This window comes from Stegostoma tigrinum, chromosome 6, assembly GCF_030684315.1.
Source record: "Stegostoma tigrinum isolate sSteTig4 chromosome 6, sSteTig4.hap1, whole genome shotgun sequence".
NCBI classification, from domain to species: Eukaryota; Metazoa; Chordata; class Chondrichthyes; order Orectolobiformes; family Stegostomatidae; genus Stegostoma; species Stegostoma tigrinum.
Window position 1 is genome coordinate 87,205,435 of NC_081359.1, and position 22,831 is coordinate 87,228,265.

The 22,831-nt window shown below is 43.7% G+C and overlaps 1 protein-coding gene across 2 annotated transcripts in view; it reads left to right on the forward strand.

The window, feature by feature from the left end:
- Positions 1 to 397: 397 nt before the first annotated feature.
- The window catches only part of LOC125453510 (high-affinity choline transporter 1-like), a 33,384-nt gene continuing 10,950 nt past the window's right edge, over positions 398 to 22,831 (forward strand). The window contains exons 1-5 of one of the 2 annotated variants that reach the window (XM_048533205.2): positions 398 to 538; positions 10,124 to 10,318; positions 11,710 to 11,823; positions 13,258 to 13,413; positions 20,671 to 20,819. In XM_048533205.2, the coding sequence (XP_048389162.1) occupies positions 10,135 to 10,318; positions 11,710 to 11,823; positions 13,258 to 13,413; positions 20,671 to 20,819 (603 nt within the window). In that variant the 5' untranslated portion in view covers positions 398 to 538; positions 10,124 to 10,134. The remainder of the gene's footprint in view (positions 539 to 10,123; positions 10,319 to 11,709; positions 11,824 to 13,257; positions 13,414 to 20,670; positions 20,820 to 22,831) is intronic. The other variant, XM_048533204.2, reaches the window with a different exon arrangement.

Here is a 22,831-nt window from a genome sequence, read left to right on the forward strand (position 1 = left end):
TGAATTATAACTTGTTTCTGCAAAATGCATTGCATAAAATAAAACATGCTCTTTTCTCCAAGCTTCTATTTGCAGAAGGCATTTGCTGTGTTTCTCTCCTGATCCATCAGTGCTGCCCACTGTTTGATAGAATTCCACAATTAACTCTAATTTTCCCATGTCTCAGCATGTTGACATGCATTGTACGGTTGCTCCATCACATTGATTCAATCCTCCATAATTTGGAAAGATTATTTTCTCCCAGCTGTTGTTGATGATTTCCTCATGTGACCCACAAAAGATGAGGCTGTCTTGATTTCTTTCTTTAACCAATCGTGTTGGTTTTGAATACATCAGTCCCTTTTACATCTTATGATGCTTTCCAAGATCCTGACAGTTTACTACTGGGGCAGCTTGAGGGATGCACCATCTACACTGGTATTCTGGTGGACTACATGACTGGCCCTTTTGGAGAAAGAAGTTTATATCCAAGTGAGTGAAAAAGAATTCAAGCTTGCAACTGAGTTACAATCTTTATACTCTGCTGCAAGTGTTTAGGGTAGGTCTGACACTTGGCATGTGTTCAATTGTGAATGTTTGGTTCCTGAAAATCTTAAAGCAAATCTGAAATATGCATTTGAACTCTTTAGAAGTCTGTGATATTTGTTTGATTCTTGAGTCAAGTGGCAGTATTCATAACAGCCGAATGGTGTTATGGTTGTCATGAGGTCTGGGTTGTGCTTACATGCACCTTTACCTACCTGTTATACTCCAAAAAAATCTGTGGCGATGGTATAAGCTCCAACATTCTTACCATCACATGGCTGACCAGGATTCTCTCCTGCTGTTACCACCTGTCATTTGGGTGAATTTTGTACTCGGCCTGTTTGGCCACGTGAAAGATGCATTTTCCATGCTCGTCAGATCCGTGGGGTGAGAGTCAAACCAAGATGTTCTGGGTCAGAGTCGGGTAATGCTACTCACTGCTGCACAAGAGGTTTACAAAATCATGAGGGGCGTGGAAAGTTCAATACCAGGAGTCTTTCCCCTAGGATGGGGGAGTTCAAAACGACACAGCATATTTTTAAGATGAGAGGAGAAAGTTTTAAAAAGGATATGGGGGGCAACTTTTCTCACAGAGTTGTTTGTGTGTGGAATGAACTGCCACAGGAAGTAATGGATGCCGGTACAGAAACAACGTTTAAAACACCATTTGGATAAGTACATAATTAGGAAAGGTTCGGAGGGATATGGGAAAAATGCAGGCAAGTGGGACTAGTTTAGCTTGGAATCACGGTCGGCTTGGATTTGTTGAACCAAAGGGTCTATTCCATGCTCTAAGACTTCCTAATACCTGATTATCTATTGGCAATGTGGACTATCTGATCCTTGAAGAAGAGATCACTGTGAGGAGAAGTGGGGATAGCTGGAAGTCTAACAGAGATATACATTATAGACCATTTGTCTGATCCCTGAAATTACAGTGTAGCTGTCCAATCACATTTCAGGACTGGTGATTTCTGATAAATTGTATTTACAGATATCCTGCCATTTTGTTTCAGGGAGGTTTTACGAATTGAGACCCTTCCTGTGGAGCATTGCTGAGCATGACTTCAATTTGCAATTTAGCACCGTGTATGCATTCAGAAGCACACCAGCATTTAGTTTCTGTTCCGACACTTTCAGGTTTAATAGCCACCTGAATATTTGTAAAATACTTAACATTGCACAGTGAATGCTGGTTCCCAGGTCGATAATAAACCCAATCTCCAGTTGCTGGCTCAGCTACATGGCGTTCACTTTGATTCTCCTGGTCATCCAGGTAGGCTCAAGGCTATATAGTCCAGGGACTGACCCTCAGCCTGAGGCATGGCCTTGCTTTCAAGGTGGTGCAGGTAACTTTGAATGGGCCAAGTGGATACACATCATGATGGTGTAGAAGGGCAGGTCATAACAACCTAGTGCAAATACTCGGAAATGCTGTTCGGGCCAGTCTACTGTCCACTGCCCCTGGAGTGAACCCTGCAGCAACCAGATTTTTGTCTGAAGATGGGTCGCTGGACTTGAAACATTAGCTCTGTATCTCTGTCCACAGATGCTACCAGACCTGTCGAATTTTTCCGGCAATTTCTGCTTTATGTTTCAGATTTCCAGCATCCGCAGTTCTTTGTTTTATCTTAGTCTGGTTCCCCAAAACACTCTAAGATCAGGTACTGGCTGGATCAGCAACTAATGCCTTGAGAACACTTAGACCAGACTAAGTAAGATTTCTGGTACGATGTGCTATGTTGGTTCAGGTGGTATTCAGAGATAACACGGTGTGGAGCTGGAGGAACACAGCACACCATGCTGCATCGGAGGAGCAGGAAAGTTGACGTTTCTGGCCGGCACCCTTCTTCAGGGTTGTACTGTCACTGAGTGAGTTATAACCTCACTATGAAGTACTATCTCTGATGCCAACATTGGCAGTTCTTACTATCTCAAGTGGTATTCGGTTTTGTTTATATAGTTAGTGCTTTGCTGCTCATTGGTCTTGCAAGGACCAGAGAGGAAAGCATTCTGCCCAGGTCAGGAATGTAACTCAACATGTTCATATGTTTTTGTGTGGCAAAACTTTCAATGCACTTTTGTTTAAGAAGCCAATTTTCTGAATACGTTAGGTGAACTGAATGAGGGATGCTTGTATTTAACCCTTAGCAGTATCAGGAAAATGTGCGAAGGTGGTGTTAAGTACATATTTAATCCTTGGTAATTTGCAGACTGTAAATAGTAACTGATCCTTGATAACACAAGTGAGGTGTGCAGGGTATTCATGCTAACCTTAACTCTCTAATGTAGCTGTGCAATCGGTGTCCTGGCACACAATGCTCTTCGTAGATATTTCTAACCAATCTTTTCAGAAATGTCATTATAAACCCCTGAAGCAGGTGGGATTTGAACCCAGATCTCCTAGCCATGAGTTAGGGATATTATCACTGCACCCTAAGAATAGCATGAAAATATTGCCATTCATTGGCAGGGAATTAAATCTGGGCCCCCTTGTGTCAGGAAAGAATTCTACCACGACCCACCAATACAACTCACCGTTCTGTATACAATGGGACCATGATTAATCAATTAGATGTGCAACTTCAGCCTGATTGCTGGCATTAATAGGGTTCTGCTAAAGAATATAAGAACAAAGTTTTGTCTGTAATATTGTAACTTCCCCAAAAATGTCCAAAAATGAATATGGATTTAACTCTGAACATCAGCATATAATTGTAATGCCTGCTATATTATTGATAAGACCATGAGAAATAGGAACATATGTAGGCCTTTCAGCCCCTCAAGCCTGCTCTGCTGTTCAGTAAGATCATAGTTGATCTGACATTCTTGTTGTCCACGCTCCTGGTTGATGTGCAGCAATAGTTATTTTAATGAGTAATGATACCACTCTGTCATTCCTCCTCTCCTCCTTCAACAACTGGCATCAAACGATACAGTGGGTGCATTTTTGCATGGGATAACCAAATCCATAACCAGAGCTCCTGACTGACATGGTTTTAAACCAGATTTAATCCATATTCAAGTGATGTAAAAAATACTACTTGAAAATGAGCACCTGGTGATGTTTCTATGACACGTTTGTTATGAAAAGCCATGCATTACATTTACCAAATCTGACTCTAAGCCACTTTGGGTTTATGCTTGTTTGGTTGAAGTAGTTTATCCAGGAAAGCACCTGTTCCCTTGGGGTAGAGCTTTTTAAACCTGAGAATCTGAGGGTCAATCATTTTATTAAGGAGTAAATCTTGAAGGAAATGCTTTTGATCAAATTGCTGCATTTCAATGACATTTTGGTGCATGATATTTTAAACAGCTTTTTAATAAATCTGGCCTCAATCACCTTTAGCTATTCCACATGATTCCACCTCCCAGAGCAAATGACCTTATATATGCAAAATAGTTTGAATTATCTACCACCTGCTTTTACTGAGTAGCTCGTCATCAGCAGCAATTTCAGTTTTTGCTTGAATTTGATCTCCCTTTCTTTCATTAACTTCTTGACCCGACTTGCTTCTCAATCTCACATCAAGTCCACTTCCCAAGTACAAGCTCCATGCCTGACTTTTGTTTGAAAGGTTTCTGCTTTGTCCAGCAACTGTTCTCTCCACAACAAAACCAAAATACTGTGGATGCTGATATCTGAAATAAACACAGAGCATGCAGGAGGTCTGGCAGGAAGTGTGAAGAGAGAGACAGAGTTAACATTTTGAATCTGTTGCTGAGTTTCTGCCCTTCCTCTAAGAGATTCTGAAACTTATTGCCTTTCAAATGGTTTCTTCTCTTTCCACTCCTACCACTATCAGATGTTTGTATTCCACTTTGCCTACTCACTGACAAGAGGAATTTACAATGCGACCAAAGGCAGGAAAAGCATTGAAAATCGGGCTCTGGGATGTGTGACATTAAAGGATTTAAGTCACTGATTGTAATCCACAGGACATTTTTAAAGCAATATCTTCAAAATGCCCCTTTAAGGTATAGAAAAATGTTTGTTCTGGAGAGTAAGATTTGTGGCAAAGTGAGGAGCACAGATAAGGTGAATATCAAAGGTCTTTTCTGTTGGGTGGGGGAGTTCAAAACTGGAGGGCATATTTGTAAGGTAAGCGGAGAAACATTCAAAAGGGGCACGTGGGTTAACTTTTCCACACCGAGGCTGGTTTGTATATGGGGTGTACTGCCAGAAGAAGTGGTGGATGCAGGTACAGTTACAACATTTAAAAGGCATTTGGAATGGATACATGAATAGGACAGGTTTAAAGGGATGTGTCCCAAATGCAGGCAGGTGGGAAGAGTTTAGTTTGGGAAAGTTGGTCAGCATGGATGAGTTAGACTGAAGTTTTCATTTGCATTCTGTATGACTGTATGGCTTTGTATGACCTTTGATTATTGAGCTTGTTATCTAGGGAACAGGTATTGAAACGTTTCAACTTCACGGCTTCTCTTATAGATTGTGATTTTCATGCTTCTCTTGTTGGAATCATTCTGCAGGTATTGATATGTTCCTGGATAACTCAGTGCCAAGATCTGAAAGACACACTGTCCGAAGGGAGAGTTGTTTACAGATACAGAAACCTGATGTTTATATGGGTCCCTAATTTGTGAATGCAATGCGGTTTAATCATCTTGCCATACTTTGTTTACAGGTACTTTGTGATCAACCAGGTCAGAGTTGTTATCACACATCTCTGAAACAGGTAGGACTTGAATGATTCCAGAGGAAGGGACACTACCACTGTGCTACAAGAGCCCTCAAAGTCTGTTTACATGCTTACAACAGGAACAGATAAAACAGAATGAAGGACTGGTGACATTACACTCCTATCCAAATGCTAGCAATTGGAGGCCTGAATTTTCCATGTATATGTACAAAGAAACATTCATGAGCACGGTCCTGCAGCTGTTGCTCTTTTGCCCTTCCTTATTTAACTACCTATTATCTACTGAAAGGAACATTAGCTTCATCTCATGTTCGAAGCCATTGTAAAAGCATTTCATGGCCCAGAAATTGCTGGAGAAATAACAAGATAACTGTGCCCCCCAACTCAGGAGGTTAAGGGGCAACCTAATGGACGTTAATAAGATTGTGGACGGCATGGATACAGCGGAAAGTATGAGACTTTTTCCCGGGGTGCAAAGGTCAGTTACTAGCGGACACAGGCTCAAGGTGCAGGGGGAGGAAATTTAAAAGAGATGTGTGAGGCAAGTTGTTCACACAAAGGATAGTGAGTGCCTGGAATGTGCTGCTCGAGGAAGTGGTAAAAGCAGACAAGAAGCACCTGGACGAACACACGAATGGGAAGGGAATGGAGGGATATGGATCCTGTAAGTGAAGGTCAGAAATCACATGACACCAAGTTACAGTCCAACAGGCTTATTCGAAAACACAAGCTTTTGGAGACTCAGTCCTTATTCAGGTGTTAGTGAGAGAGATCATATCAGACACAGAATTTAAGAGTTAAAGATCAAAGGGTCACACCACTGATGAAGGTGTACTAAACAAACCTAAGATGTTGTTAAATCTCTAATCAGGGGGTTTTAATTGATTAATATGTATATGTAAATCTCTGAATTCCTTTGAAGTCACTGTCGTGAGAGAACTAAAGGTTTTATCAGTCTAAAGAAGAGGAGACCTTTTCAGTCAGACAGTGCATACTAGATGTGAGGCTTTGTTGAGAATCTGTTTATGTTTTTGTTTGGAGTTAGACTAGTTTTATTTCTAAAGTAGGAATTTATAAAATGCCACATTGACTAACTGTCTATAAATTGTGTGCTTTTGTACAACATAGAACATATCTTCAAATACAAATTCACCCCATAGATTCACATGTGTGTGAGAGTGTGTGTGTGAGTGTGAGAGAGAGGGGGCAGAGAGAGAGTGCGGTGTGGAGGGGGCGGGGAGAGAGAGAGAGAGAGACAGACAGACAGGCAGAGACAGAATGCAGGTGTATGTGTGCTTGAGAGACAGCGTGTGTATGAGAGCGGTTCTCTTTGAGTGCATGCGTGTGTGTGTGTGTGTGTGTGTGTGTGCGTGTGTGTATGTGTGTGTGTGTGTGTGTGTGTGTGTGTGTGTGTGTGTGTGTGAGAGAGAGAGAATGTGTATACTGGCACCTGTAGTGCGACATGAACCAAACGTGCCAGTTGAGGCTGTCCTCATGGGGACTGAGTTTGGCTATTAGCGTCTGCTGGGTGACCCTGTGTTGTTGTGTATCCCGCAGTCTGTCTTGGAGGACGTTTACCTGACGATCCGTGTTCAAATGCCTTTGACCACTGAAGTGTTCTGGTGATTGTTGCATGGTGTACATTCATCTGTTGTCGTAGCATCTTCACGGTCTCACCAATATACCATGCCTCAGGGCATCCTTGCCCACAGCGTATGAGATAGACTACGTTGGCCAAGTCACACGAGTATCTGCCGTGTAAGTGGTGGGTGGTGTTTCCATGTGTGGTGGTAATGTCCATGTTGATAATCTGACATGTCTTGCAGAGGTTGCCATGGCAGGGTTGTGTGGTCTTGTGGTTGACGTTGTCCTGAAGGCTGGGCTGTTTGCAGCGAACAATGGTCTGTTTCAGGTTTGACAGTTGTTTGAAGGCGAGAAGTGGAGATGTGGGGAAGGTCTTAGTGAGGTGCTCATCATCATCGATAATGTGATGAAGGTTGCAAAGAACATGATGTAGTTTCTCTGCTCCGGGGAAGTACTGGACAACAAGGGGCACCCTATCAGTCATATCTTATGTGTGTCTTCTCTGGGAGTCATTATGGTATTTTGCTGTGGCCTGTTGGAACTGGCAATCGATGGGTTGAGCATCGTACCCTGTTCCTATGAGGGTGTCCTTCAACACCTTCAGGTGTCTGTCGCGAAGGCAGGCTTAGTATAGAAGAGAAAAATGTGTTCCTGTGCTGCTCCTGTGCTGTATTTTTCTTTGTTACTGGTGTATTAAACAAATAATGATTTGTGATGAAAAAGGAGTACACCATTATGTTTTTGTTTGGAGTTAGCCAAGTAAGAATTTATAAAATGCCACACTGATTGACTGTCTATAAATTGTGTGTTTTTGAACAAAGTAGAATGTATCTATAATTACAAATTCACCCCATTGCTTCATGTGTGAGTGTGTGTGTGTGTGTGTGTGTGTGTGTGTGTGTGTGTGTGTGTGTGTGTGTGTGTGTGTGTGTGTGTATGCATGTATGGGAGAGAGTGAGTGTGTGTGCGTGTGTGCGAGTGATTGTGTGTGTGTGTGTGTGAGTGTGTGTGTGTGTGTGTATGCATGTATGGGAGAGAGTGAGTGTGTGTGCGTGCGTGCGAGTGATTGTGTGTGTGTGTGTGAGTGTGTGTGTGTGTTGGGTGTGTGTGTGTGTGTGTTGGGTGTGTGTGTGTGCGTGCGAGTTTGTGTGTGTGTGTGAGTTGAAATGGTTCGCAACTGGGAGTTCAACTCCCCCTCCCATTCTCTAGATGACATGTCCATCCTGGGCCTCCTGCAGAGCCACAACGATTCTACCCGAAGGTTGCAGGAACAGCAACTCATATTCCACTTGGGAACCCTGCAGCCCAATGGTATCAATGTGGACTTCACAAGCTTCAAAATCTCCCCTCCCCCACCGCATCCCAAAACCAGCCCAGCTCGTCCCCGCCTCCCTAACCTGTCCTTCATCCCACCTATCCCCTCTTCCCACTTCAAGCCCCACCCTTGTCTCCTACCTATTAACTTCATCCCACGCCCTTGACCTGTCTGTCCTCCCTGGACTGACCTATCCCCTCCCTACCTCCCCACCTACACTCACCTTTACTGGCTCCATCCCTGCCACTTTGACCGGTCTGTCTCATTTCCAATTATCTTCTCTTCCATCCATCTTCTATCTGCCTTCCCCTCTCTTCCTATTTATTTCAGAACCCCCTTCCCCTCCCCCATTTCTGAAGAAGGGGCTAGGCCCGAGATGTCAGCTTTCCTGCTCCTATGATACTGCTTGGCCTGCTGTGTTCATCCAGCTCTACACCCTGTTATCTCAGATTCTCCAGCATCTGCAGTTCCTACTATCACTGTATATTGCTACACTGTTTAATTCAACAATTTTCTAAGTAGAGTTTTGTTGCTTTAAAATGTTTACTCCATAAATCCTCAGTGTTCTGACTGAAGCTATAATGTGAATATTAACAAATGTAGGAATTAGGATCAAGAGTAGGCCATTCAGTCCCTTCAGCGTGAGGATTCAATAAGATCATGAATGTTGATCTGAATGTGGCCTCACAACTCTACATTCTTACCTGCCCCTGATTCCATTAACTCACTTGTTCATCAAAAATTTATTTACTTCTGCCTTTCAAAAATTCAATAACCCCCACTTCCACCACTCTCTTGGGGTAAGAGTCCCAAAGACTCATGATGGTACAAGAGACAATGTTCCTCCTCATCTCTGCCTTAAATGAAAGTTTTCTTTAAACTGTGTCCCCTAATTCTAGACTCTCCACTAGAGGGATCATCCTCTTCACATCTATGCTGTGAAGTCCTATCAATAAGATCACTTTCATTCTTCTAAACTCCAATGGATACAGGACCAGCCTGTTTAACCTCTCCTTGTAAGATAACCCACCACATCCATGTTGTCAACTGCCCTTTAAATCTGAATTGGCATCTATTTAGAGTAACAAATTTCTGCCAAGGGTCTTTACCTGTCAGAATGAGTTGATTCTTGATCCACAGATCTTTAGGCACATGGGACAGGACATCCCAAAAAGTAATGTGATCCAGGAGTGCAGGATTTATTTACTTATGTTCCCCTCAGTTCTTTCATTCTTCCTCATCATTAAGAAGCTATGGTTCAAAGCATGATACAATTTGATGGTCAGGTTGTTGCCATTTTGAATGACTAGGAACAAGCTCCTCTCAGTCATTAAAATCAATGTTGCTGTTATTCAAGAAGAGCTTTAGAGTGTATTTGTAGCATTTATTTTGTTATTTTCTGCAATATTAGTCATTTGAGGAGTTGAGAGAATCAGAGAAGATGTTTGCTATCCATTTGGATGCAGTGTTCAGTCCATCAAAGTTAATTTTCCAAGATCTTTGCCTGAAGGTTTCAAGAAGGTTTAAGCATTTATTCAACACACTCTCCATTGAATCTGGAGGATGCAGTGGATAGGATTGTAGATGGAATTTCTTTATAGCTCTTATGTATCACTGCTACATTGTCCACATGTCTCTACACAAAGACTTTTGTTGTTTTGTAGAGTGTACACATATACTAAGATCAAATGATTTGAATATACTCTCTGTCAAGTCATATATCTTGCAGACAACACACCTTGTATCATGTAAATCTCAATGTAAATATGTCAAGAGGTTTCTTATTTCTTTACTCTTGAATTTGTTTATTAATCTGCTAAGTCTGGTTATGTACTAAGTGTAAGAGAACATTAATTCTAAACTACAGACACGGCTTGGAAAGACTTTTTGATGAATATCGTGAAGCTTTTTGCTATACTACAGCCTCCCTCCAGAGGTTAGTCTCAAATAACCTCTAAAGCACTATTGAGCACATAACATATAATGCTGAAAATTGCATTAATTTGTAATCATTGTGTTTATTTTTCTCATGCCATAGGAGTTAGCACCATGGCTATAAATATTGCTGGAGCAGTGTCAATGGCCGGCTTTTATCTCCTTATCCTCACAGTCGGCATCTGGGCAGCAAAAAGAGCCAAAGAAGTTGAAAGAGCATATGAGAGTGATCGTCCTGAAATGGTAATGATAGCTGGACGAAAAATTGGATTCATTCTTGGCATTCTAACAACCACAGGTACAGTAACTTTTTTTTTAATTATCAAGAGAAACAGTTGTAGTGTTTGTCAAATTTGCAGAAGATCAGCCTACAGTTTTGAATGAATGACAAGGAACCTGACTGATCTGATACACCAATTTAGCATTTATGGGCAATTGTGTGAGCATGGCCAATCGACCTGGCCTGCACATCTTTGGACTGCGGGAGGAAACTGGAGCACCCAGAGGAAATCCACACAGACATGGGGAGAATGTGCAAACTCCACACAGACAGTTGCCTGAGTGTGGAATTGAACCCAGGTCCCTGGTGCTGTGAGGCAGTGATGCTAATCAGTGAGCCACTGCGCCACCCCCTATCTTTGAAAGATACAGATGGCTGACCCAACTCTTGTGGGAGAGACTAGAATTAGGGGACACAGTTTAAAGAAAAGGACCTTTCATTTAAGGCAGAGATGAGGAGGAACATTGTCTCTTGTACCATCATGAGTCTTTGGGACTCTTACCCCAAGAGAGTGGTGGAAGTGGGGGTCATTGAATTTTTGAAAGGCAGAGGTAAATAAATTTTTGATGAACAAGTGAGTTAATGGAATCAGGGGCAGGTAAGAATGTAGAGTTGAGAGGCCACATTCAGATCAACATTCATGATCTTATTGAATCCTCACGCTGAAGGGACTGAATGGCCTACTCTTGATTCTAATTCCTACATTTGTTAATATTCACATTATAGCTTCAGTCAGAACACTGGGGATTTATGGAGTAAATATTTTAAAACAACAAAACTCTACTTGCTCAGAAAATTGTTGAATTAAACAGTGTAGCAATATACAGAATTTTTTTTAAAAATCTATCAACTATAGCAAAAGGACACAAGACTGAAACTAGAGAAAGGTTTCCCGTTGTTTTTTTCATTCGGTCACATGGAGTGAGTAGAAGATCATGGCTGACAAATTATGTACAGAATCAATCCCAGGCACTTACACCCGTGCAGTGAAAGCTCAACAACCTGAAATGATAACTCTGTTTCTCTCCACGGATGCTTCCTGACCTGCTGGCATTTCCAGGATCTGCAATATTTTAATTTAACATTATAATAATTGTGTTTGTATTCCAACCTGGATTATAAAGCAGTGGTACTATCATAAACGTACAAAATAAAACCTATCTTACTACAGTATGTCCTACAAAGCTAGTAGACGCACCTTTACTCAGAAGGTCTAGTATTTGGTAAAGCATTCCCTGATGCTTCTTCAGAAAACTGAAGCTAACTTTCTCTTATAATCTAATAATGTTGGATAATGTTATCAGTGCTTGGTTTATATTTCACCTACAGTGGTATTTTCACTGTGTATTTTCCCCACGTGTACTTAGAAAAAACGAGATGACTTTCTAGTTCTTTTCCATCTATTCTAGCAACCTGGGTTGGTGGTGCATATATAAATGGTACTGCTGAAATGGTGTATCGTCCAGATGCTGGACTGGCATGGACTGTATCACCTTGGACCTCTCTCCTTTGTTTGGTTATTGGTGAGTAATTAGAACATAGGCAAGTGACAATCACACCCACCTCTTATTAACAGACAATTAGCACATTGCAAAAATTGTATCCACAATGTGACAAGGGCACAATGTATTGGTTCAAACTATCTGTTTAACGGGTTGAGAGATAATGGGAACTGCAGAGGCTGGAGAATCCGAGATAACTAAGTGTGGAGCTGGATGAACACAGCAGGCCAAGCAGCATCTCAGGAGCACAAGAGATGACATTTTGGGCCTCGACCCTTCATCAGAAAACCCAAAACGTCGGCTTTTGTGCTCCTAAGATGCTGCTTGGCCTGCTGTGTTCATCCAGCTCCACACTTAGTTATCTATGTTAAATGGGATGGTTCTTCAGAAGTACCCAATCCCAGAATGTTATATCTCACACAACACAATATTAACAGGAAACACATCAACCAGCAATGTTTGATTCAGGTTAGGTTGTCCAAATGTGACTGATCATATTTTCAAACTTGCCACCTGTGGATGGGTGGGATTGTCTCCGTAGGGTTTGGGCGAGCAAGGAAATGGGTGCACACCCGTGGCTTATGCTTTAAGGATATTTGATGCTAACAGAATCTATTGGTTTGTCCCAGTAATTAGCTAACTACAGCTTCAAATCTACATCTGGGACTTTCAAACCTTTCCAAAAACTTTCAGAACTTGTGTTCTCTTCCCACTCCAATCCCACACTTTCCTTCAAATGTTGCCATTATTTTACATTTCACTTGCACCCTCATTTCCTCTCCAGCCACTACCCTACTTTTCGTGGAGCTATGAATAAAGAAGCCAGCCCAGGGCTCTGAACACTATATCAGGTTTGATACATAATAGTTTGGAAAAAAATGAGCAGGATTAGGCTTTTCGGCCCTTAAATCCTGCTCCACCATATGATCATGGCTCATCATCAAGCTTGGTCCCGTGATTCCAGGTTTTCTTTCTATACCCTTTGATCTATTTAGCCCCAAGAACTGACTCTTCCTTGAAAACATTCAATATTTTGGCTTGAACTACCTTCTGCAGCACCATTAAATAATGAGATAAATTATCAGTGCTTTTGCATCCATTTGCAGCAGTTTACATTCTGAAGTCAAAGTAAACACTTACGAAAACAGCAGCCTTTCAGATTTCTGAATCCTGATTACACAATGAGTGTACTTGTGGCATGCTTACCATTTATCACCATTACAGAGGAAATTGTTTCACAGCTTAAATACTCATTTGCAGTCCTATGTGATATTTATTACATTCTAACATTTCAACTTAAGATGCAGCTGTGTGGTGTAGGAGTTGTGGAATCTATTCATATTTAAAGGAATGAAAGCCGACAGCGTGTAAATAGATCTCAGCTGTGAAGGTTGAACGTAGACAAAGACATCACTTATGTGGGTATCTAAAAGTGTTTCTTCTGCTTCCACACAGGTGGGTTGTGTTTTGCCAAGAAAATGCGAGCTGAGAAGTATGTAACAATGTTGGACCCATTTCAGCTGCGTTATGGGAAACGGATCGCAAGCTTGGTGTTTATTCCAGCTATAATCGGTGAAATATTCTGGTCTGCTGCCATCCTTGCAGCTTTAGGTAATGATATAGATATCTTTTTCCATCTATTCAGCCCGCCCAACTCCTGCTGTCACCAACATACTTCACCTCAACATAAAGGTTGAATTTTTTTAATCTCACAAGATATATCATGGACAGATGTGGAAATTCCTCCCCGCCACCCCGCGCCCCCCCACCCCCCCTGCCAAGTTTTGACCTCCAGAAGAGAGACTGCTCTGTAGCCTCTGATTTGAGCATAGCGTAGAATATTATTAGCTAGATACATGCAACATGCCTCTCTACTTACCCAGAAGATGCTAGACAGTTTAGTACTTTGTCCAGCAGTCGGTATCTCTAACAACAGCCTATCCCCAATCACCAACCTCCAAGCCCTTTGCCCACCCACCCAAATAAACCCCCATCCCACCCATATCCCCACCTTGGCCTGGTCCCTGATCACTGGACTGCCCTTTCAGCCCGACCCAATGCAGCTATTCCAAGACCACCTAATTACCCAATTACCATCTGAACTGACCTGACTAGGCCCAAATTCTGAACTACTGGCCCAACTGCCTGATTTACAACCCAGACAGATCCGGTTAACGCTGTCCACAACTTGGCTTGACTATCCACTCATCCACCAACTCACTTCATCCACTGGCCCACTTCATCCACTAATTCACCTCAACCACTAGCCCATCTCACCCATTAACACACCTCACCCACTAACACACCTCACCCACTAACCCACCTCACCCATTAATCCATCTCACCCAATAACCCACCTCACCCACTAACCCATCTCACCCACTAACCCACCTCACCCATTAACCCATCTCACCCACTAACCCATCTCACCCACTAACCCACCTCACCCACTAAACCACCTCACCCATTAACACACCTCACCCACTAACCCATTTCACCCACTAACCCACCTCAACCTATAACCCACCTCAACACATAACCCACCTCACCCACTAACTCACCTCAACCTATAACTCACCTCACCCACTAACTCACCTCACCCACTAACTCACCACACCCACTAACTCACCTCATCCACTAACTCACCTCAACCTATAACACACCTCACCCACTAACTCACCTCACCCACTAACTCACCTCACCCACTAACTCACCTCAACCTATAACTCACCTCACCCACTAACTCACCTCACCCACTAACCCACCTCAACCTATAACTCACCTCACCCACTAACTCACCTCACCCACTAACTCACCTCAACCTATAACTCACCTCACCCACTAACTCACCTCACCCACTAACCCACCTCACCCACTAACTCACCACACCCACTAACTCACCTCACCCACTAACTCACCACACCTACTAACTCACCTCACCCACTAACCCACCTCACCCACTAACTCACCACACCCACTAACCCACCTCAACCTATAACTCACCTCACCCACTAACTCACCTCACCCACTAACTCACCTCACCCACTAACTCACCACACCCACTAACTCACCTCACCCACTAACCCACCTCACCCACTAACTCACCTCACCCACTAACCCACCTCACCCACTAACTCACCTCACCCACTAACTCACCACACCCACTAACTCACCTCACCCACTAACTCACCACACCCACTAACCCACCTCAACCTATAACTCACCTCCCCCACTAACCCACCTCACCCACTAACTCACCACACCCACTAACACACCTCACCCACTAACCCACCTCACCCACTAACCCATCTCACCCAATAACCCACCTCACCTATTAATCCATCTCACCCATTAACCCATCTCACCCACTAACCCATCTCACCCACTAACCCACCTCACCCACTAAACCACCTCACCCACTAACCTACCTCACCCACTAACCCATCTCACCCAATAACCCACCTCAACCTATAACCCACCTCAACATATAACCCACCTCACCCACTAACTCACCTCAACCTATAACTCACCTCACCCACTAACTCACCTCACCCACTAACTCACCTCACCCACTAACCCACCTCACCTACTAACTCACCACACCCACTAACCCACCTCACCCACTAACTCACCTCACCCACTAACTCACCTCACCCACTAACTCACCACACCCACTAACGCACCTCACCCACTAACTCACCTCACCCACTAACTCACCTCACCCACTAACTCACCACACCCACTAACTCACCTCACCCACTAACCCACCTCAACCTATAACTCACCTCACCCACTAACCCACCTCACCCACTAACTCACCACACCCACTAACTCACCTCACCCACTAACTCACCACACCCACTAACTCACCTCACCCACTAACTCACCACACCCACTAACCCACCTCAACCTATAACTCACCTCCCCCACTAACCCACCTCACCCACTAACTCACCACACCCACTAACTCACCTCACCCACTAACTCACCTCACCCACTAACCCACCTCACCCACTAACTCGCCACACCCACTAACTCACCTCACCCACTAACTCACCACACCCACTAACACACCTCACCCACTAACCCACCACACCCACTAACCCACCTCACCCAATAACCCACCTCACCCATTAATCCATCTCACCCATTAACCCATCTCACCCACTAACCCATCTCACCCACTAACCCACCTCACCCACTAAACCACCTCACCCACTAACCCACCTCACGCACTAAACCACCTCACCCACTAACCTACCTCACCCACTAACACATCTCACCCAATAACCCACCTCACTCACTAACCCACCTCACCCATTAACACACCTCACCCACTAACCCATCTCACCCACTAACCCACCTCAACCTATAACCCACCTCAACATATTACCCACCTCACCCACTAACTCACCTCAACCTATAACTCACCTCACCCACTAACTCACCTCACCCACTAACTCACCTCATCCACTAACTCACCTCAACCTATAACTCACCTCACCCACTAACTCACCACACCCACTAACTCACCTCACCCACTAACTCACCTCAACCTATAACTCACCTCACCCACTAACTCACCTCACCCACTAACCCACCTCAACCTATAACTCACCTCACCCACTAACTCACCTCACCCACTAACTCACCTCAACCTATAACTCACCTCACCCACTAACCCACCTCACCCACTAACTCACCTCACCCACTAACTCACCACACCTACTAACTCACCTCACCCACTAACCCACCTCACCCACTAACCCACCTCACCCAATAACCCACCTCACCCATTAATCCATCTCACCCATTAATCCATCTCACCCACTAACCCATCTCACCCACTAACCCACCTCACGCACTAAACCACCTCACCCACTAACCTACCTCACCCACTAACACATCTCACCCAATAACCCACCTCACTCACTAACCCACCTCACCCATTAACACACCTCACCCACTAACCCATCTCACCCACTAACCCACCTCAACCTATAACCCACCTCAACATATTACCCACCTCACCCACTAACTCACCTCAACCTATAACTCACCTCACCCACTAACTCACCTCACCCACTAACTCACCTCATCCACTAACTCACCTCAACCTATAACTCACCTCACCCACTAACTCACCACACCCACTAACTCACCTCACCCACTAACTCACCTCAACCTATAACTCACCTCACCCACTAACTCACCTCACCCACTAACCCACCTCAACCTATAACTCACCTCACCCACTAACTCACCTCACCCACTAACTCACCTCAACCTATAACTCACCTCACCCACTAACCCACCTCACCCACTAACTCACCTCACCCACTAACTCACCACACCTACTAACTCACCTCACCCACTAACCCACCTCACCCACTAACCCACCTCACCCAATAACCCACCTCACCCATTAATCCATCTCACCCATTAATCCATCTCACCCACTAACCCATCTCACCCACTAACCCACCTCACCCACTAAACCACCTCACCCACTAACCTACCTCACCCACTAACACATCTCACCCAATAACCCACCTCACTCACTAACCCACCTCACCCATTTACACACCTCACCCACTAACCCATCTCACCCACTAACCCACCTCAACCTATAACCCACCTCAACATATAACCCACCTCACCCACTAACTCACCTCAACCTATAACTCACCTCACCCACTAACTCACCTCAACATATAACTCACCACACCTACTAACTCACCACACCCACTAACCCACCTCACCCACTAACTCACCTCACCCACTAACTCACCACACCCACTAACTCACCTCACCCACTAACTCACCACACCCACTAACTCACCTCACCCACTAACTCACCTCACCCACTAACTCACCTCACCCACTAACCCACCTCACCCACTAACTCACCACACCCACTAACTCACCTCACCCACTAACTCACCACACCCACTAACCCACCTCACCCACTAACTCACCACACCCACTAACTCACCACACCCACTAACTCACCTCAACCTATAACTCACCTCACCCTCTAACCTACCTCACCCAGTTACCTGCTCACCGACTGATCCACTCACAAACCTTCACACACACCCACCTACCCTTGTATTTATTTACCATTCGATCAGCCTGTCTCATTCAGCAAAAGGCAGAACCTCTAAAAATCGAGTAGAATACAATGGCTAGCACCATAAAAGTGGTATGTTCTCTCTGTTAACAAAGTGTGGAGCTGGATGAACACAGCAGGCCCAGCAGCATCTCAGGAGCACAAAAGCTGACGTTTCGGGCCTAGACCCTTCATCAGAGAGGGGGATGGGGAGAGGGAACTGGAATAAATAGGGAGAGAGGGGGAGGCGGACCGAAGATGGAGAGAAAAGAAGATAGGTGGAGAGGAGAGTATAGGTGGGGAGGTAGGGAGGGGATAGGTCAGTCTGGGGAAGTCAGACAGGTCAAGGAGGCGGGATGAGGTGGTAGGTAGGACATGGAGGTGCGGCTTGGGGTGGGAGAAAGGGATGGGTGAGAGGAAGAACAGGTTAGGCGCAGAGACAGGCTGGGCTGGTTTTGAGTTGCAGTGGGGGAGGGGTCAAGCTGGGATTCGGTTCCGTAGGCAGGTGCTGAGGAAGGTGATGTGACTGTGGTACCTGGTTTGCTTCAGGTCATGGCCGAGCAGTTTCAAGGCTGAAGACGTTACTAGAGAGTTGCAGTGGGAGATTTTAGCTGCACCTCCATTTCCTACCTACCACCTCATTCCGCCTACTTGACCTGCCCGAAACATCAGCTTTTGTGCACCTGAGATGCTGCTTGGCCTGCTGTGTTCATCCAGCCTCACACTTTGTTATCTTGGATTCTCCAGCATCTGCAATTCCCATTATCACTGTTCTCTCTGTTGCTGACTTTATTCTGGTCTCTTATCATGGAGACAGGAGATTCTGTGCTGCTAATTTCTCCATTTGCTGGGATTGAAAGGTCCCAGAATAAATGGGCTGGTATACCCAGTTAGGGAAACCTTTACAAAAAGCTCAGTCTCGCTGATGATTTTCTCTTGTTCAAACTTGACCTCTGACACCATGTTGTTTGATATATCCTTTCAGATGTTTGCAATGTGCAGCCTATTGACTATATTGAAACAAAATGTAATGTGTGACATTAAATGTGATTCCATGATTGCGTAAGAGGTACTAAACAATCCCAAGCTTGCTAAGAAAGTTGTTATAGTTTTTTTTTATGGCTCGTCAATGTTAAATGCCCAGAATGAGGAATTGAGTCATAATATTTCAACTGAATGTCGATGGATGATGATTGGATTCTCTCTTGTTAGAGATGGTCTTTGTCTGGCAATTGTGTGGTAGTTCTTGCTACTCTGTGAACATGACGTTTTTCCTGTTCTTTTTGATGATAATGGATCATAATTACTCTGTCCACCCTTCTTCTTTTGCCACTAACCTTTCAAGCAAGTTTGAGATTTCTCTCACCCTGACATGATGTAGGCAATATACCATGAGGGACTCCTGATCCATTTTAGATGGGGTGCTATCCCTTGGGGAGACAATGGGTTAGTGGTGATGTCACTGGTCTAGTCATCCTGAGCCCCACACCCTGTGACATGGATTTGAATCCCATAAGGCAACTGGTGAAAGTACAAGTCTAGTGATCATATAACCCCTTTGATTGTTGTAAAAACTCTCCTGGTTCATTACTCTCCTTACAGGAGGGAAATCTACCACTTACTTGGTCTGGCCTATGTGTTACTCTTAAATCACAGTGATGTGGTTAACTTTTAACTGTCCTTTGGGCAATTAGGAATGGGCAATAAATGCAAACCTGGCCAGCAACACTCAAATCCATCCTTCAATCATTGAATTCCCCAAAAACTAGCACATTATACTTCCTCTCCTTGTGCTTCTGGGCAGAGCCCTGCACCGAGGTATCATGGTGAGTCATCAAGCTGTCCACCCAATAGCCTGCATACTTATCCTCATAGGTAGGAAAAACATTGTACCTCTCAGTTTCAGATCCATTTCTGCAGATCCTTGTTCTCTACCTTGCCTGATTTATGAGATCTGGTGACTCTTCACTTGACTTTTCATCATCAAGTCACTGGACTTGAAACATTGAATCTGCTTTCTTCCCACAGATGTTGCCAGACCTGCCAAGCTTCTCCAGCAATTTCTGCATGTGTTCACAATGGTGAACCAGTCCATGGTTCTATTTCCTCATTAGGCAGGTGAACCACAACGTTGTTCACTAAAATGACTTATATTTCCATAAGTTAATGAACTCACATTTCAGAAGAGTCCTAATTATAGAAGGTTGCATGCAAAGCCAACATGGCTTTGAAAGGTGGCCGTTTGTTTAAAGTACCTGCCAGACCTCACACTAGGCCTTGTCTGAGCAAGGTTTCTTCTACAGCTGTTCTCACCAAAGAACAACTATTTCACTGAGGAATTTCCTGAGAAATGAATCATTGAGCAGTTTCCCATAAAAACAAAACATACAGCACTTATTTTCTAGAGCTATTTCAGGCTGAAATGTATATAATACAAATTTCTGACACTCTATCCACGGCCTCAATACTAGTGCTCACACTTCAGTTCAACTACTCCTCACTGGCACTCTCAATGCAGGTCTATTGTCAGCTTCGATCATGGGGGTCTCTCATAACACTAACGCAGGAATGTTTACAGTCAGGAGGAGATTCTAATGCCTTTTGCTGGAATGTGTCGATGGAGCTGTAGAAGCATCACATTTCTGAGCAGTCAAGTGGTCTTTTGGAGCTTCAATTTTTTGTTTGATGTAAACCTTTTCTTTCTATTAATGTATCAATGGTTAAGACTTAATATAAATTTTGCCTTTTTCGTTCAGGTACAACATCTAGTGTTATTCTGGACCTTGATAAGAAGCTATCAGTGGTCATTTCTGCTTGTGTAGCAATGATTTATACATTACTTGGAGGGCTATATTCAGTGGCATATACTGATGTTGTTCAATTAGGATGCATTTTCTTTGGCTTGGTGAGTTGCACATAAATTATAGATAAAAGATATATGTGAATATTAGACCCATGTTTTAAAATGATAATGCAAGACTTTTAGGTCATGTTTGTGATCTATTTAAGCTCTGATTATACTTATTGCTGACTGAGTAAATTTCCCTTTAAAACTGTGCCTTTTATTTATTGTAAGATCGTTCTTTCAGGTTATTTCATACTGCACAAAAATCTCAGAATAATAGGCTTCTTTGAAATCTGATTGTTGCATAGAGATCAATTTGATAATTTTCTCAGCCTACTCAGACGACAGACTCTCGCCTGAAAAGATGAGGGCCAGGAATTTTATCAGCAAATCAGGGAGTGGGTGGTAGGAAGCCTCCTGGCTTGGTTTGTCGCCCTCATGAGAAAGTGTGTGAAAAGGTAAGACCTTCATTGTGTTGTGGATTGTAGTCAGGCCCAGACAACGTGGAAAAGAGATTGAAGTGGCCAAAGGGCTCACCTTGGTGCTGTAGGAATTGCAAGCTGTGAAAGGAGAAGCAGGTCTCAAGACCTCAACCCTCACACTCTCCTCATTACCATCTCATGCCTCCAAACCAGACTTTGTCCCTTCATTCATGCCATTATGACTTGGAAATATATTACAATTCTTTCAATGTTTCCGCATCCAAATGATAGAATTCTTGCAGTGTGGGAGCTGGCCATTCAGCCCATCAAGTTTACACCAACCCTCTGAAAAGTATTCCATCCAGACCCTTCCCATCTCTGTAACCCTGCATTTCCCATGGCTAATCCACTTAACATGCACATCCCTGGACTTGACAGGCAAGTTAACACATAGCCAATCCACCTAACATGCACATGTTTGGACTGTGAAAGGAAACCCTTGCAGACACAGGGGGAACCTGTAAACTCTACACAGACAATCACCGGAGGCTGGAAATGAACCTGGGTCACTGGGTCTGTAGGGCAGCAATGCTAACCACTGAGCTGTCCCTGGGCCTCTCTCCCTCATGTAATTTTGGATGTACCTACACCAAATGGATTGCAATGGTTCACGGAAGCAGGTCACCACTGCTTTTTTCAAGGGCAAGTAGGGATGGCCAATGAATGCTTGCCCATCCAGCATCACCCACATCCCATGTGTGAATCAAAAAATTCATTATATAGAATCAGCAAATCCTATAGTGAGAATAGACATTTAAAAGAAACGCTGTAAAGAACAATAATTCATTTATTACTTTCCACAATGTTAAAAATACTGATTTTTGACTTGAGCTCAATATGTGCCCATCATCCAGACCTTTTAATATATGTACAACAGAAACCACATGCACTTGAAACTCTCAATCTTTGGTGAATAAACACAGTGGAGTAGAGGGCAGAGATCGGACATCTGCTAATCAAGTAGAGTTCAGGTGTTACAACAAAGTAAAGTATTTCTGATTTTTTAGCCAAAAATCCACAATGACGCTTGGCTGGAGCACAGAAATCCATTACTCTATTAAAACAGTCGAGCCAGTGCCTGATTTACAGCTTTAGCTTTCTGATCTCTGCTGTCCGTTTCACCTGCTCAGGGTAGACAAGATTAAGACATTTCAAGCACTTGTAATTTCTTCTACAGATGCATTAAAGGATCTGGATGATTGATGAATGCATTAGCTTCTGGAAAAGCGGTCAATTTTAACAAAATGCAAAGTAAAGAAATAATAACTGTTTAAAGTTTATTTGCATGTCCTGTTGTAACTATTGAGTTTGTGGGCTCTATACAATATGAAGAGAATCAATGGGCCTGGAAGTGCCATAGTAAGGCATGAGGAATGGTGGTTGAAGTGACAGGACTCCAATGCGTAAATCATTAATCCTTGAAAAGCTGCCGTGACACCATGAAAATCACAGAAGGCTTGGACCTGCCCATTTCCACAGTGGAGCAGAAAGTCAGGAGTGCGGGGTGTAGGCTCACAACCCAAACTACTCTTAAAAGGCATCCTGTAAATTAGGAAATGCAGGAATCTGGAATTGGAACCAACCCACCAC